Source organism: Rhinolophus ferrumequinum, chromosome 8, assembly GCF_004115265.2.
Source record: "Rhinolophus ferrumequinum isolate MPI-CBG mRhiFer1 chromosome 8, mRhiFer1_v1.p, whole genome shotgun sequence".
NCBI lineage: Eukaryota > Metazoa > Chordata > Mammalia > Chiroptera > Rhinolophidae > Rhinolophus > Rhinolophus ferrumequinum.
This window is the reverse complement of record NC_046291.1, coordinates 60,795,668-60,813,720: the sequence shown is the minus strand read 5'-3', so window position 1 is coordinate 60,813,720 and position 18,053 is coordinate 60,795,668. Positions and strand designations below refer to the sequence as shown.

The following is an 18,053-nucleotide window of genomic DNA, read 5'->3' as shown; positions in this document are numbered from 1 at the left end:
AGTTCTATCAAATTATGTTTTCCAGAAGACAGCCACAGGCTCTTCTCATGTAAAGAAGATTGATCACCTCCATTAGCCTTGAAACAAAAGCAAAAACTTCTGGATGAGGACATTTAATTATAATGTTTATCTAATCACTCTGTAGCCATTTATATAAATAAGATGGCTCAGAGCACACACACTTTTCTTTGGGAGGGTGAGACAGGCAGAGGACGTGTTTGGTGAAGAGTGTAGTTTAAGCCAAAAAATCCAACACCACGAGTCAAAATTATATTGGCATTTTATACTGGTGTTTTTAAAAATGTAAAAAAGTAGGGGTACTGCCCATTCTTTTGCCTTTAGATTGTTGGACTTTCCAGTCTACGAGCTGGTGGTAGTAACAATAGTAATAACAATTATCATAATACCCAACACCTAATTACTATTTACTTATGCCAGGTTCTGTTCCAGGCAATTTCACCTATATTAACTTATTTACCTTCATAATAGCCCCTTGAGATTGATTACCATCATTGTCCCCACTTTAAGAAAACAGATACAGAGAAATTAAGCAACTTGTCTAAAGTCACTCAGCTAAGAGCTTGGATTTCACTGAGCTTAGGAACCCTGGCTGAAGAGTTTAAAGTCCAGTGTTCAAAATACCAGCCTGCCTTATCACCTAAATATTTTTTTTGGGGGGTGGGGGGCATTAATACTTCCATCTTATGGCCAGAGTCACTAAAAATTATTTTGGAAACAGAAGAACTTATTCCAAACTCGTATTTTATCTCCTCACATTGCTGTTTCTAGTTTTCTTTCTTTTGCTTTTCTCTTCTTTTTATAGTTTTGGAGTTCTTTGGACTAAGTTCATCAGCCTCGGTGAAAACCAGGAATGTGGGTGTTTTTTTTCTTCTTTTCATTTTATTATTAATTAATTAATTTAGAAAAATCTGCTTTTGATATTTAAGAACATAAAATCTAAATAGCCAGAGCCTTCTTTGAGCCACCAAGAGTTGGTAGGGAGATCTTTTTCAAACTTCTGGTCCAGGCAGGCAGCCTCTGAGAACTAACTGCTGAGATTTCAAATATCAGTGGTGCAGACTCAGGAAGGAGCAATGAATCTGTTTCCATAGTGTAGTGGTTGTTACGTTCGTCTTACTCAGGAAAGAACCATGATTTGGTTGTCGGTTGGCTATACATGATATCTGTGACGTATAAAATAAATCTTTTAGATTAAAAAACGCATTTTTCCTCTTTGGAATTGATTTATAGATGAAGAATGTTATTAGTGAGAGATAGGCCTGACAAGGAGGTATAAGTGACTGACATCCATTTAAAGACCTGACTCTACAAAAAAAATGTCTTTCCTATGATCTTGCCATTTTTATACCAAATTTCTTAGTACCTTCAGAACGTCACTGTTGAAATGTAAATTTAAATGTACTCTGGGGAATGGAGTAACCCACTATTGCATGGTCCTCACAAACACAGTTTAATCACTTTGGAAAACAGAGACTCCGGCCCTGAGGGAATGGTGTACACACAGCAAGCAGAGTCCTGCCAGCTGGTGGCCAGGTTTAGACGAGGCTGAGAAATAGGAATCTGAGTGGTAATATACTTGTTATGCTATAGGGGCAGGGATACAGGGTGTCTGGGGGAATAACAGGAGAGGGGTCCTGAAAGGAAGCTAAGAAGTCCACACAGTGAAATATTAATTATTTCATTTGTTCTGGAACCATCTCACTAATCTGGCTATGCTAATCGTAATGGCTCAGAGTTACATGTAGAGGAAGCATATTATAGCTGGAAGAGCAGAGGTTTCAGAGTGAAACAGACCTGGATTCAAATCTAATTGTCAGTACGACTTTGGGTAAATTATCAACCATTTAATTTCCTCCATCTATAAAATGTAGAACTCAAACTAGAAAACAAAATGTCTCCTGCCATGCATGTGGTAGCTGTATGTACATCATATAGATATGCATAGATATACAGTAGCTAGTGGAAACGTGTATGTATACACACATATTTTTGTACATAGATGTATCTATGCATCTACTGTAGTGCTCTCTTTCCTTCGTTGTATTACTTCTGTAAGAAACTCACCATATAGTCTCTATTTTACATTTTAGTTTCCTTTTTATATTATATAAATTTACCTTCTCCTAATTTTTAGAGTATGTGAATAATTTCCTATTAAACTATGGTGTTGGGTCTTTTTTCCTTCGGTAAATGAGCAGAATGACTAACTTGAAAAATTCTAATCGTTAGCTACTTAAAAAGCAGAATGTTTGCCACTTGATATAACAGATTCAGGCTATATATTACTAATTTACTTTAACAAGAAAGAGAGTACTGCTCCTAATGGATGCTCTTAACAGTGTTCTTTCTGGCAGCACTACTATGCAATAGTCACCAAAGTTATCATTATTTGAATGCATGACCAGGCGGGTAAGGATTTGAGGCAGGTCTTCGGTTTGTTCAGATGATTTAAACCTGAATCACAGCATATACGTATATGGGTCTAGGCGAATATCTAAAATAATTATTCTTATCTCTGTAGCAGATTAAATATATATATTTTTTACGATTCAAAAATGGAGACTTTAGAGAGCACATGCCAATTTCAGAAAGTGGACACATGTTCACAAGTCCCTAAGTTTAGGGGTCCTTGGCCAATGGATTGGATACCATTGATCAGAAGGACCCTGGAGGTTTTACCTGGCAGATCTCTGAGCAGCTCTCCAAGCCATTTACTGACTGCTTCCTCACTCCCACATGTTTAGTTTGTTGGGATCCGCAGTGGGGATGTGAAGGCAGATAGCATTTTCGTCCTTCCCCTCACAGCTTTCAGCATACTTTATTCTCAGAACCATCCTCAGGGATCTAAAAGTTTCAGAAATATGGAAATTATCTCTTCCTCACAAGCTTGGAGACCACAGGCCTAACCTTTGTAAGACTTATTTTTTCATTTTTTTTCAAATTCTGACAATTCATGCAGAAAAATTACTGCAAATACCTGTCCTTTAAAAAAACATGTTTTGCCATATTTATTACATGAGTATTTATAATAATGAAATGGTTGATGCATAATTTGTTTCCTAACTATGATTTGGAACATGGTTATAAATAGTTTATGGATTAACTCTGTACCGTCATCTCCTAACCTACCTTGTCTTTCTTGGAATAATAAAATATATATCGTTGCGGCCACGATCCATAGTTCCAGAATATTCTTAGCCATCTGGTTCTGCTACAGAATAAGGTTAGACTGGAAATAAGACAATGTTAAGTAAAAGAAGCTTCCTTTGCCTACCCTACGTCCGCTGGGTTCCATTTATAAAAGCATCAGAAATCCTGATGCTTTTCGTGGTACCAGTCTGCTACTAAGCTTTAGTTTCTCATTTTTAAATTAAAATTTCTCATTTTAATTTTAGTTTCTCATTTTAGTATCTCATTAGGATAAAAATACCTATCCTACCACTCATAGGGGTGATTTGTAGATTTAATGATTTATAGATTATATCAAAGTATTTATAACCATATAACAACTTATATATGATAAGCTACTTTATATTGAGCATCTACTAAATTCTACGAATAGTACTGGAAGCTTTCCATAAGTTACATAACCTCTTTTAAGCCTTAACATGAACTGCACAACTGTTGTATTCAATGTAAAATGTGTTAATAACAGATCACAGAGGTTGTGTGATTTCCTAAGGTCAAATAAGTCGACAGCAACAGAGTCAAGATTCATATTAATATTACTTCCAAACAGATGCTTTACTTTTCTTTCTACTCAGAGCTAAGGCAACAGCTTTATTTAATATCCTTAAGAGTGGTAGGTGGCATAAAAAAAGGGAAAATATCAGAATAATATGCCCCTTCAGCAAAACTGACAAAACACCCTGATAAAATATGATAAAATCAATGCTTATATTTTAGAACAGACCACCTGAAAACCCCTGGGCTTCATGCATTTTTAAAATGGTTTTTATGTGTTGAGTATAAAGTAAAAAGGGAAAAAAACAGATCTTTTAGATGAAAGGAGAATATGGTATGGCATCCCAGCCAAATCCAACCTTAGATTTTTTTCCCTAAGTTCCATTCTACTCATATTAACAAGCGTATCCACAAATACCATGAAATATGGAAAACATAAGGACTTCCTTTGTTTTTGGAAAATAGATATGAAACAACAGAAAATTCTTCTCAGAAATGCAGAGAAATTATTTTCATAATAGCTCATATGCCTGCCTTAGCTATTAACGTACATTGCTGTTTATAATCTTAATACTACTGTATTTTACTCTATAAAAATCAAGTCTCCCAGTAAAAACAGGGCATTTCACCACACTAATCTTTCAATTCCATCACTGAAAATGTAGGTATATACTTCAATTTCCAACCTCTTAGTACATTTTGACAATAGGTTTGAGTCATTGGAGTGAGTAATTGCTCAGAAAAGCAGCACCGCCTCATTCAATATGACTTGGTAGTCAACATTCTTGTGTTCCAGTAAAACAGAAATCTCATGAGCAGAAACAATGAGCTCCTTGAGAGTTCATCCATGAAGAGAATGGTTCTGAGAAGCTTCTGAGCAAATGTATTTTAACCAATTGATCACAGACCTGGGGGCTTCACTCCTTATCATAGCACCACCAAACACAATTATGTTGGCCCCTGTTTTTGCTCAAGTATGGATAGTGTCAGGACTGAGTCCACCATCAACCTCTATGTCTAAAAGCAGGAACTGTGTCCTCAACCAATGAACCTTTGGCATCATGTCTTCCATAAGTGTCTGTCCTCCAAATCCAGGTTCCGCTGGCATAACCGAGGCCATGCCATATCTATCTGATTAGCCCATGGTGTCAAATACTCAGCTGTAGTTCCTAGTTTAATGGCAAGTCCCGCTTTCATCCCGTTCTCTCAAATGTCTTTAATCAAAGCTCCTGGGTTCTCAATATCCTTGAAATGAAAGGTGTATGTACTGGCTTCTACTGTAGCCATTGGTTTTATCCACTGTTCCAGCCTGGACACCATTCTGTGCATGTCAAGGATAAGATCCTGGCTAGCTACTTTTGAAGACTTTCTACCACAGGGTGACCGAAGGTGATGTTTCAAATAAAATACTCATACTTATGTCCAGGTATAGACAATTGGCTCTTGAGGCCAGCATCCAGAGGTACTTTCCCTCAGATTGGTCAGGTTGCTGTTGAAGATGGATGGGCCAATCTTACAGTTGGATGGTATGGTACTGGTTCCCAAGAGCCAAGTTACCAATTAGTCCCCCAGCAAGATGAAGAAGGCATCGTCCTGATTTGTCCTATTTTTTTTTAAATGTGTTAGTACTTTAATCTTTAAGCACTGACTAAATTTTCTTTTGAAATAATGATTAATTTTCCCCAGTGTAAACCAAAGTATAGACCTAGGTAGAGCTTTTAACATAGACTAAGTTATAGCTTTTAAGAACTTTAGAATCAGTTATTTCTTAAGGTTACTTGCATATTATTCAAATAAGTCAGAACTAGCAATTTGCTTTTTTTTGTTGTTGTTTGTTTGTTTGTTTACTTGGGTTGGAAAGATTACTTGGGAGAGCTGGTTTGTTTGGTAAAATATTTGCTAAAGATCATGTGAATAATATAACCTCCAATCTCCGTTAATGGGCCCTTTCAATTCCTTTAATGTGTTACCCCTGGTGCCAATGGGATCAAAGGGCTAATAAAGGCTATTGTCCCCAGCTTCCTTTCAAATACAATTCTGTTTTATGTACGTACATGCACATGCATACATACACACCCATTTGATATATACATCTACTATAATACTAATTTTCTCTGATGATGTTACCTTTATGAGAAATTTGGCATATTTCCCTGTTTTGCATTTCAATTACATTTTATCATCAATAAATTGACTTTCACCAAATTTTCAGAGTATGAAAATGTTTTCCCATCAAATTCCTATAATGTTGGGCCTTTTTTCTGAGGTAAAGTAACAGAAAGATGAAGTTGGGGGAATTTCCCCCTCATGGGGACATGTTTCCCCTTATTGGTGAACTGGCTTACAGGCAGACATTGGCAGGTTCCAATATGTATAAGCAGAAGAATAGCAAGACATTTGAAGGTCTGTGAGCCTTGCTTTTTCCCCTAATGCTTTTCCCATCTATTCTGGAATTAGAGCAAGAGATTCAGGACAGGATATTAGAGACTCAACTGACAGTTTTTTGGAGGCTGTTATAAGTATAATCTCTAAGCCTCCATTTGGAGGAGGACCCAATATCAATGCAGGTCCTTTAGGTTCTATTTTTTTTTTTAATAAGTAGTCATCTTATTTCAGACTATAGACATGCTACTAGGAGCACCACTGTTAAATTTTAGTCCCTAGACCAGTGCCTGGGTGTCTTCATTAAGTATGGAAAGGTTATTCATATTAGAATTTATCATTGGATTCCAATCTGGGATTCAGAAATCAGGTCTTGGAGTGACAAGCAGATCTTATATACGTGATAATGTAGACCAGGCATCTGTGTTGGCTCTAGAACTTCAGGACTCACCTGATCTGCCTCCCACAAAGTGAGAGAGAGAGAGAGAGATGTGCCACATGGGGGCACAGCAAATAGGTGGCCATCTGTAAGCCAGAAAGAGAGCTTTTATCAGAATGCAACCGTACTGGTGCCCTGATCTTGGACTTGTAACATCCAGATCTGTGAGAAAATAAATTTCTATGGCTTAAGCCACCCAGTCTATGGTATTTTATTATGGTAGCCTGAGCAGACTAATATAGTAATACAGGCCGGGAGATGAGGCCAATATGGAATCTAGTTGGTCATAAATACAGGTGACTAATGCTTGATTTGATGGGATCTTTAAGAAGGTTTGTGACATGCTACTCACAACTGTTTGCCCTGGGAATTTAAGGGAGAAACATGTATGTATCAGCCCCTACCCCCCCATTAGTTAAGGGTGGCAGCAGTGTAAAGGCAGCAATCAAGGGGTAATTGGTGCAGCCTGAAGCCAGACACCAAGAGGTTGACTTGGAAGTGACCGGTTGAAGCTTGTGCAGAAGAGCTGGGGCTGATAGGAACTGAAGTGGTGTACAAAATGTCTGATATGTGAAACACAAAAGTATCATGCATTCAGTATCCACAAGGAATTTTGTAAAATGACTTCAAACAATCCTCATATTTTCAGTATTTCTACAATGCTTAGTCTACATGGAAATAGAAAGGAGGCAGGTTTTATAAACTGAAGTGGAAAAATAATTACAGCTGCAAGTAAATTCTGACTCTGACAGTATTTTAGTGATTACAAATAGAATCTTGAACCAGTTTTCAAGATGCCAGAAGAAATGATAATGATTATTTAAGCATTGTTTATCTCAAAATCTAGACAGGATGGATACACTAAACTAATTATCAAAAAGCACGTTTAACATGTTTCTTTGTCACAGAAGCAGTAAAGTTTGAACTATATTGAAAATGACGTCGAGAAGTAAACTGTTTTAAAAGCGGCTAGAGACAGATATTGCCAAAAATAATAATTTCTTGAAAATTAGTTGATGACATAATAAGTTGCCTTCTACTGTCAAAAGTAATTCAAATATCTTGAGCATATACTTCTAATGGAGCAGGGTCTGATAAGTTTAAGGGAAGCATTGGAATGTTTCCCCATGATTGCACATTTTTGAATTTTAAAAGAGAAAAAAAGACACAGCTATATCCAGGAGGGACAGGGAGGTAATTTGTACACACTGAAATAAGAAAGTAAATTTAGAGCAGCCATAAGGAGAACCAATTATTTTTTCAAATACATTTTATTGTTATCAAAATAATTCATGTGCATCCTTAAAAAATGAAAATAGTATAGAAAGATTATAATTAAAGCAATAGTTCACTCAAAGGCAATATTATTAAGAAAGATTTTTTTTTTTTAATTTTTGGTGGTACTACTTATCTCTAAGTAATATGCTTATATTACTTTTTCTTGATTTACTAATGTTAAATGTGACTATTTTACTTTTGCTCTTATAAATATGAATTTAGCTCACTTTCTACTCCCACTATCAACTTTTCTTCTCAGTCTACCTACCTCTCTTTCCAATATAATTATGTCATATCTTAAAATCCATCATTCCTGTAACCTCTGTAACCATAAATAAATAACCACAATGGACATATATAAACTTCCATTTCTTATTCCATCATCTGTAGGTGGTTCTCTTTACTTCATACTTTGTAAGAGGAGATGAATAAGTCTCGTATTTCCTTCCAACTCTTGTCCACCTTCTTTCTTCCCACTCTTGATTTTATTGTGGTGGTTGTTAACATACTTATTCTACAACCATAGTTGTGTTAAATAATTTGTCTAAAGATTGGATTCTAAAAATTAAAAAAAAAATTTTAAACCTTTATATAATTATAGTATATTGCTCACTGTAGAGTCAAGTATTTATGCCAATACTAAACTCTTTTGATTACTGTAGCTTTGTAATATGTTTTGAGATCAGAAAGTGTAAGGCTTCCAACTGTGTTCTTCTTTGTTCTTCTTTCTTAAGATGGTTTTGTCTATTCGGGATCCTTGTGGATTCATATGAATTTTAGGTTTGTTTTTTTTCTGTAGAAAATGGCATTGGGATTTTGATAGAAATTGCATTGAATCTGTAGATCACTTTAAGTAGTAATGGCATTTTAACAACATTAAGTCTTCCAATATATGAACACATTTATATCTTTCCATTTATTTGTATCTTTTTTTCTTTCAGCAGTGTTTTGTAATTTTAAGGGTAGATGTCTTTTGCCTCCTTTGTTAAGTTTATTTCTAAGTATTTTATTCTTTTTGATGCGATTGTAAATAGGATTGTTCTCTTAATTTCCTTTTCAGGTTGTTCATTGCTAGTGTATCAAAACTCAACTGATTTTTGTATGTTGATTTTGTATCCTGCAATTTTACTGAATTCATTTATTACTTCTACCATTGTGTGTGTGTGTGTGGGGGGGGTTGTGTGTGTGATCTTTTAGGAACCACTCTTTCCTTCATCCTATATCTTCCTTTTTATTCATTAATTTGCTTCTAATTAATAATGCATGCAAGAAAAACTTTGTGAAATCTACAAAATTCAACATTTTTAAAACTCTCTGTAATATTTCATTTGATGGTCTGACTCTATAGAATTCTAGGTTTAAAATAATTATGCCTCATAAAGTTGATGGTATTGCTGAGAGAAAAGTCTGATGCCATTCTTTGAAGTAGTGTGTAGTGTGGGGATAGAGGATTTCTGAAATCAGCTATAGTATATTCAGACTCCTAGTTAGTTCCTGTGTTTTCAGCTCCACCTCTTACTTTATTTCTTTGTTGAGTATGAGCCCTTCTTTGAGTCCACATCGTCTTTAGGATTCTACTGGGTAGGACAAGTCATTCCTGTACTGCAGTTGGGAAAAGATGTTTATTCTAATTGGTGTTTAAGAGTGGACTGCCTACGTGCAAATTCCTGCTCTGACTTTTCTCGTTGTATAACCTTGGCCAAGTTGCTTATTGCCTCAATATTTTCGTATGTACAATACTACCTATTTTAAGGATTATATGTAAAAGTACTACTATTGCTATTATTCCTCTGTTCTGCTTTTTCAAATATCTTGCCGTTCATATTTCATTGGTTTACATATCTCTTTCGTTGTCTCTTTTTATATTATTTCTTTGCTTAATGAATTCTAGGTAATGAAAAAAAATAAATATGTGAGTTCAGTTCTCCTTGTTAAACCAGAAGCCAGATATGATTCTTAACTTTAGACAATATTCAGTGATGCATTGGTTTTAGTTTTATTTCATTTTAATAATTTGTATCTTTTTAAAATAAATTATTCTGTTTATATGCATATGTTATCTATAATATATTTACCTAGTGATTTAATGACCAAGAGCCAAAATTAAACAGGAATTTTCTTTTCTATAGGTTCTTAGCAATAGTAGCACAACTGTTCTAATGCTGGTTAGAATTTAAGTTTCTTTACAGCATTGGGAGCAAAATGAAAAGAGCATCAGCATATTAGAGAAAGCCTCTTGTTCTTTTTGTGTTATATCAAGGTGAAAGTTAACAGTTTTATTGCATTTTGTGAAAGACTGAAAAATGAACCAGAAATTAATACTGGTGATGATCGTCATGTTGATAGCAGCCAAAATTTCAAAACTGCCTAAACTTACACCAGACACTTGATATATATCAAATTACTTATTTTTCACAACAGCTCTACTGCGTGTTTTAACCCCCATTTTACATATGGGGAAACCAAGATTCAGAGTGCTTGAATAAGTTGCACTTATGGCCACACAGTCAGTATAGGACAGAGATTTCTGACTTAAAACTTGTGTTCTGACTATGTACAACCAATCTGAACTTAGGAACCTGTAGCTTTGAAAAACTTACGTGAATAAATACCTATTACTGCATCTCAGGTACTTTTGTTTCCCTTTTGCTATAGCTCCTACCTCGGCTGCCACTGCAGCTACCCAGTAGCCAATGCTTCCATATCCCACTCCCTTAAAATCCTTGTCACCAACCTTCTCACTGGAACCCTCTGCCCTCTTAGAGGCCCAGCTTGGGAATCCTCTAACCTCCCTTGGTGATAGCAGGAACCATGCCTGTCCATGTTGCCAATGTCAAGTAGAGTTTCTTGACACTTAATAAGAGCAGACACTTAATAACTCGTTGAAGAATGAATGAGTGGTAGTAAAGAAAAATGGATTAAGTTCCTGATGTAGAAGATAAAAGAGTGACTGTTGCTTAGGCAGAAGGATTTACCAAGTAGAAACTGTAAGATGTTGGCCTATAAAGTGAATGTTAGAAATGGTAATTAAGTCCGACAGTTCTATTAATGTCACTACAACAGCAGTGCAACTAACATTCATGTTACGTAGTGTACGTGGATCAATCTGGGTGCCCAACCACCATTTAAAAAATGTTTCTATAAGAAAAATGCTTTTTGAAGGACAAATAGAAGGATTATGAGTGAATTTGTTTTTAATTTGAAGTTTATTGAGTTGACAGTGGTTAGTAAAGTTATATAAGTTTCAGGCGTACAATTCTTATTACATGATCTATATATCACATTGTGTGTTCACCACCCAGAGTGAATTTTAGAAACACATCATTTGTAAATTGAAGTTAACTTCTACAGCTGTTAATTTATCACACATCTTTGCTTGTGTCTTCTTCTCATTGATTAATAAAGTTATAAAGAACACGAGATCAGAAACTATTTTTTATTACATAACAATATCACTGCGCAACTCTTTCTTATTCTCTCTGCTGTTACCCCCACCCCGCATTCATTATGGTTCCTTATATGTAATAGGTACTCAAAAAGTTTTGTGTATTGAGTGTTTGATTTTTAATAGGACTATCACTCAGAGCAAAGCATAGTATATCCTGAGATACCTAGGGTTCTTGCTTCAACCTAGCTTTAATTTTGAATTACATAGCAAAGTTATTATGGATTGTTAGAATATGAATTAACTCCAACTTTAAGTGATATGGTTTCGCAATATTAATAAAAATCAGTAAATTATAATAATCGATCTGATGTTTATCTTTTTTTTTTTGCTTGACTTTCGCGTATAATTTAAGGGCAAATTGTCATCGAAGTTCTAGAAGGCACCCTGGTTTGAAAGGCCACCGAAACGCTGTGTTCTAACCTGCATTTTAAAATATTTCCTCTGACTGGGACAGAGAGGGAATGACCTCTTTCCAGGAAACACTGTAGAGTAGTGTAGTGCCCTGGGAATATATCTATTCTGCTTTCTGGAAATAGTCTGTCCTGGAATAGTTTAGGATTACCTAACCTCTTATCTCTTAGATGGAGGAAGGTCGTGACTAGGGAAGAAGGACTCATTCCACGTTTGTTTTTAGTACAGTGACAAAGAAATACTTATTTCACAAACTACACTATTTTACCTTTTCAGGTGTAACTGTGTGGAACCGCATAATCCCAGCAACGACACACTGAAGGAATGGAGGGAATCTAATATTTCTGCCTCTGACATAATTTGGGAGAACCTAACTGTATCAGTAAGTGAAACATTGAAAATCAAGTCATATCTTGAATCTTATTACTCTTTTGGGGCTTTTGTTGACATTGTGAGTGAATTATCTCCACTAAGGTAAAATATTTTGAATGCATGCTGTTATAAAAGCGATAGTTTTGTTTTAATTTGAATTTCATTTGTTTCAGGTATTCAGTAAACTGAGGTTTTCTTGCATTATTGCTTTTCTAATAGTTAGTAGGCCTGAATTGCTCTAAAAGCACAAATATACAGCACAATATGACTAGGTTAACTGAAAGCACATTAAATAAGAGTAGTGTTGACCTAAATGAAAGCATATGGCAGAACTAAGTTGGCTTTCTGTATAAAGAAACCAGACTGCTTTTACTTTACTCTGCAGCACTTCTCCAGCTGTTCAGAATATGCTGAGAGAGAGGGGATGTTTGTCAGTATTTTAGTGTAAATATTGAAGTCTTTGGGAAGAACAAAAGTCACTTTTCTTAACAAAATTCTGGCACCTCCCTGAGGAAGGGCTTTCTTACTTCCATTTTCTCATCTCCTACTCAGGAAACAGGATGGCAACATATTTTTCACTGATCAAGGTTAAAAATCCTATACCTTTTAAAGTGTTTTTATTTTTTTTTGCTTCTCTCTGCTTTGATTTCTTTTTTTTCCTTCATAGCTGTATTTCTCCATTCTTCTTAATTTATTATAATGTTTGTGCATGTCTTTTTCTGTCTTCTTTTTCCTTTACTTCTGTTTAGTCAAATCTCATAATTGGAAAAATTCAAAATGTTCTGCTTTTAATAAATATTTAAAAATCTGAGTCGTCCTAGTATCTTTTTTAATCTCCTCAGTTACAAACGTTACAACCCAAAGCTTCCACTTTACCTACTTGTATAAGCTCACATCCCATTATAACCATCAACATAAAACTATATGAATTCTAGTTCATTTTATGAAACACATTATTTTAGTAAGTGAGCCAGTTAGTGGAGCAAGAAATGTTTTTTTTGTTGTACAAATATTATAAAAACTCTAAATGTGATTCTTTTTTTTTAATTGAGGCATAATTGACATACAACATTATATTAGTTTCAGCTGTACAACATATATATATATTTGTATATATTGCAAAGTTATGACCACAATAAGCAATAAGTCTAGTTAACATCTGTCACCATACATAGTTACAGAATTTATTTTTCTTGCAATGCCAACTTTTAAGGTTTACTCTCTTAACAACTTTCAAATATAAACATGACCTATTGCTTATTTTCTCTATTTTCCCCATTAAATGTTTTCTTTAGAATCAGACCAAATTACTTACGGTTTGTTGACCTATATTTTACTAACTTTATTCTTACCCTAGTCATTTTCTCTAGAATAAACCTTCACTTACTCTTGTTGTTTTCTTCTGTTATAGTCAACATTTATTGTGTTCTGTCTATTTTTTCCCCTAGAAAAATAACATTGCATGGTTATCTATTCAGTGGATAACCACTGATAACCATAACATGATTGATCCATCCAGCAGTGTATCTTCTATTCATATTTTCCTTTTGTAATCTATAAGTATATTACCTATGCCTAAAGAGTCCCTTGCTTGTGTTCCTTATTTGGTGTTCCTTTCACTGCAGAAACCCAAATAATCCCATCTCTAAATTATTTAGCATGATAATTTACTCTATGTGTTTTATATTCTCTGTGTAATTTAATGCAAAATAACAATATTCATTCTACATAGTACCAAATCCTGAATAATAACCTTCTAAAAGACTCACAGAATGGTGGATATGGATACCTAGCCATGAGTTAATTTTAGATATTAGAAGTTTTAGGGTCAAGCAGAGTACAGTGAAAAGTATTTTGCAATCAAAGCACATCTAGCACTGTGGGGTTTTTTATTTTTAAGTTCTGTACTAGGTGTTAACATTCTGGCAGAAATTTTCATGTTATTTTTTATTAGTTAATAGCAGTTTTTGCAATGGATAATTGCTAATCTTGACCAGAAATAGCCTTTATCACCAAAGAGCATGCTACATAATGAAAAAAGTCTTGTACTTTTTAAATCAATGAAGATCATTAACATTTTTTCTCTTTTAATTGTTATGCTGGGTTTTTTTTAGCATAATCACAAGTATCACAAAAAGCATTTTACTAATAAAGCTGTGCTAATGGCTACTATAATGTAACATTTACTTTATATATTATTCATTAGACAGATTTTTTAAATTGAATATTTACATACCTCATGAATTAGCTTTCTTTGATTTTCCTAAAATCTATGTGCATAGTAAGTATTCCATAAATAATTAATGATTATTTTGGAAAAATAGTCCCATATCACAAATTTTTTATTTAACACAAGTCTTTCGCTTTTGTGTATTTTGTTTTTCAACTTTATTGAGGTATAGTTGACAATAATTATACATATTTAAAGTATACAACATAGTATTTTGATATATGTATACATTGTGAAATGATTACCATAATCAAGTTAATTTAACATATCAATCCATCACATAATTGCCTTATTTATTTATTTTTTTGATGGAAACCTACTATTTTAGCAAATTTCATCTATATAAAACTGTATTATTATAGTCGCTATGCTGTGCATTAGATCTTCAGAACTTATTTATTCTGCATGACTGCAACTTTGGACCCTTTGACCAATATTTCCCCATTTCTCCTTCTTCCCCCAACCTGGTAACCACCATTTGACTCTCTGCTTCTATGAGTTTGACGTTTTTTTGATTCCACATATAAATGAGATCATGCCGTGTTTGTCTTTCTGTGTCTGGTTTATATCACTTAGCATAATGTCTTCCAGGTTCAGTCATGTTGTTGCAAATGACAGGATTTCCTTCTTTTTTAAGGGTGAATAATATTCCTTTGTATACTTATATCGCATTTTCTTCATCCATTCATCCATCCACAGATACTGAAGTTATTTCTATATCTTGGCTATTGTGAATAGTGCTTAATGCAGGTCTTTTATGGCAGGCTAGACTGCTTAGGTTTCTAATTTTATATGTATTTTTAGCAGTATCTCAAAATCATCCATGAAAAGGAATTCTTAGGCAAAGTTTACCATTTTCACAAGCACTTAGCTAGTAATTGGTTAAGAATTGTGTCAGTGCCAGGATTAACGTATTTAGCTAGTACATACAGAAGGGTCAGGTCACTAATGCCATCTTTAATTTCTTATTTTATCAAACTTAATTTTTACTAACTTATAGTTATTGATACTTAGAATGTGTTTGAAGAATAATTAGTAGAAATGAGTTTATCGATGCATTATTTTTCATTTTGTAAGTGAAACCATTTGTCAGACTCAAAATAAAACAACAGAATTTAGATTTAGTTTTCACTTCTAAATCTTAGGACTTGGTGTATGTGTGGGGTGTGTGTGTGTGTTTGTGTGTGTGTGTGTGTGTGTGTGTTAGGGGTACAGTTAGTATAAACCAGAAAGCAAATGTAGAATTTAGTAGATTATAATTTTTTTAAATTAACATTTTTTTTAATGTTAGGAATTAAAAATAAATATCTTTTTCAAATTTGCTTTGAATTCAAGTACCTCGGCAAGCTATTGGCAATTTATTTTAGATTGTAAGGCAGTTAAATGGTCCTTTAAATGGCAAATGGCATCTATGTTCTTAAGAATTGAGAACAAGACCCAACCAAGTCCAAGAAACATTTAGAAGACTTTTATGTCTGCACGAAAGACTGACGATAACTACAAATCTATAGATAATGCGTTTACCATGGAGCCTCCAGCTTCGCTTTGCATTTAGCCGCCGGCTTGCCCATGATTTTGCTTAGTAATTGCTCTACTAGCGTCTCTGAACAGGGGCAAGAGAAGGGGCAAGCATTCGTTTTTACTACTTTACGTATTTTTACAGGGTTCTGAGGAAAAAAATTAAAACTATAATTAAGGCCTGGGGAATTTTTCTTTGAATTTTTGATTAGCCAAATTATTGTGCTCTGTATTAGCTTAACATGGATAACTGAAATTCAGCCTTAGTTGGCAGGGAAGTTATAGCAGTTAGATGAGAAAAGGAAATAGAACTCTTTTAGATAATTATAAGGTAATAGCAATATTTCTTAAGAATCCTACCTGCCCCAAGTGGATGTACTGTTCGGTTGTTTATTTTTGGATAACAGTGTAGCTATCTGTGGTTTATTCTAGAATCTTTTGAAAGTATTTATTTTCTGCTGTACAAGGACTCCAGGGCCTGAGGCTTTGTTCATTGGGTGGACTCTGTGTTGGTGGTCAATCCATCAGTCCATATATATATTTTTAAGATCTCTCTGTACCATAGCACAATTCAATTTCTGTTCAGGTCCAGAATATCTAAAGGATTGATGAGGTCACTAGTTTATTTTAAACCATTCTTTTCTCTGTTAAAAAAGGTAAATACTTTAGTAATCTAATCTTTAAAACAAGAGAAACCAAAATGATTTTAAATGACGTTTTCAATGACAAACTATTAATATGTAAAATGCTCAGTTTTTCTTGGAGAAAGAAAATTTTTTTGACTTTGCTGCCACCTCATGGCTAAAGCAGTAATTAGAAATGATTCTTCAGGGGCTTATAAAAATACATACCAGGAAATAAAAAAAAAAAAAGACCGTGGAGGAGTCATAGTAACTATGAGCTTTGCCTTGCTCACGTAGTAACTTTTTCTCTTTTGTTCTGTAATCTCAGTTCGAACCCCATCATTGACTCACAATTTCATTACAGTAATAATATATCATAGTTTTCTGGTTTCCTTTCTCATCCTTTTGGGTAACTTTTGGACTAGATAATTTTACAGAATATTTGTTCTTTAATAGGCAATCATATTTCCATCATGGGCACCATATTTGTATCACAGCTCTACTGCCACCAGCAGCAGTGAGGCCACAGCAAATAACTTCTATGTCTCAGTTTCCTCAGATATGAAATAGAAATAATAACATCTACCTGTCTTATAAGTTTGATAAGAAAACTAATTAAGATGATGTATTTAAATGGTTTGGCATAGTGTCTGGCCCTAGTCACCACTCACTAACAAGTATGACATATTTTCAATAAATCTGGTGTTAGGAACTTAGTTGATATTAGGTTAAATGTACATTGATTGGTAAATCGATTTGTTTCATAGACTTAAATTTAATTCGAAGATGGCAAATACTTAAAAAGTGGTTCATGTCCAAATTTTACGTAATCTTAATCTTCGCTGCTGCTTACTTCCTCACCTACCCAAATAGACTTTGTACAGCTTACTATGCTGTCCTTAAATCATTGTTGAGAGCCATTGATGAAAAGCTTCAGCACCTCGATGGCAGTCCATCTTCAGATGTTAGATTTCTGAAAGAAATGTGTCCATTTTTTTTCTTAATAGTTTTATTTGTTTTACCTCCTCTGGCAGGAATGCAGGTCATTACATGGAGAGTACGTTGGGCCAGCCTGCGGCCATGATCACCCCTATGTTCCAGATGTTCTGTTTTGGTCCGTGATCCTGTTCTTTTCCACAGTCACTCTGTCAGCCACCCTGAAGCAGTTCAAGACCAGCCGCTATTTTCCCACCAAGGTACTTAGACTTCAGTTTTCTCGATCAAAATGTAAACTTGCATAAAGCATGTTATGAAAGCATTCCTGTTTAGGGACAAAAGAAAGCAATTGCTGTGATAAAAGGCTTTCGTGGGAGTGAGCTGCCAGGTTAGGAGTGGAGTTATTTGATGGCAGGAGATGAAAAGAAAGCATTTTTGATACAGGTGCTAGAATTCCTCTTCCCCGTAGGCTTTTCTACTTAACCACAAATCCCAAAGATAAACTCCCACTTATGATTTTGGAAATCGAAAGCACACACTGCATTACTGATTGTCACTTTCTTGCCCAGTGAACAGTGGGAACTATTCCAGCCTGACAGATACCTCGTTGGAGCCACTGTTACATTCTCTAATTGGGAAAGCCCCTGCAAAACTCATTGGAACACTATTCTCTTTTTCATTTTTAAAGTGTCAGTCCCTCCCCCTAACCCA

General features: G+C 34.6%; 1 protein-coding gene and 1 pseudogene across 12 annotated transcripts in view; one reads left to right on the top strand and one right to left on the bottom strand.

The window, feature by feature from the left end:
* The window catches only part of SLC4A10 (solute carrier family 4 member 10), a 260,771-nt gene that overhangs the window by 205,225 nt on the left and 37,493 nt on the right, over positions 1 to 18,053 (top strand). For all 12 annotated transcript variants that reach the window (XM_033111856.1, XM_033111854.1, XM_033111848.1 and 9 more), the window contains 2 exons: positions 11,940 to 12,045; positions 17,441 to 17,602. In XM_033111856.1, the coding sequence (XP_032967747.1) occupies positions 11,940 to 12,045; positions 17,441 to 17,602 (268 nt within the window). The remainder of the gene's footprint in view (positions 1 to 11,939; positions 12,046 to 17,440; positions 17,603 to 18,053) is intronic.
* On the bottom strand, positions 4,547 to 10,627 carry LOC117025911 (ribulose-phosphate 3-epimerase-like; annotated as a pseudogene).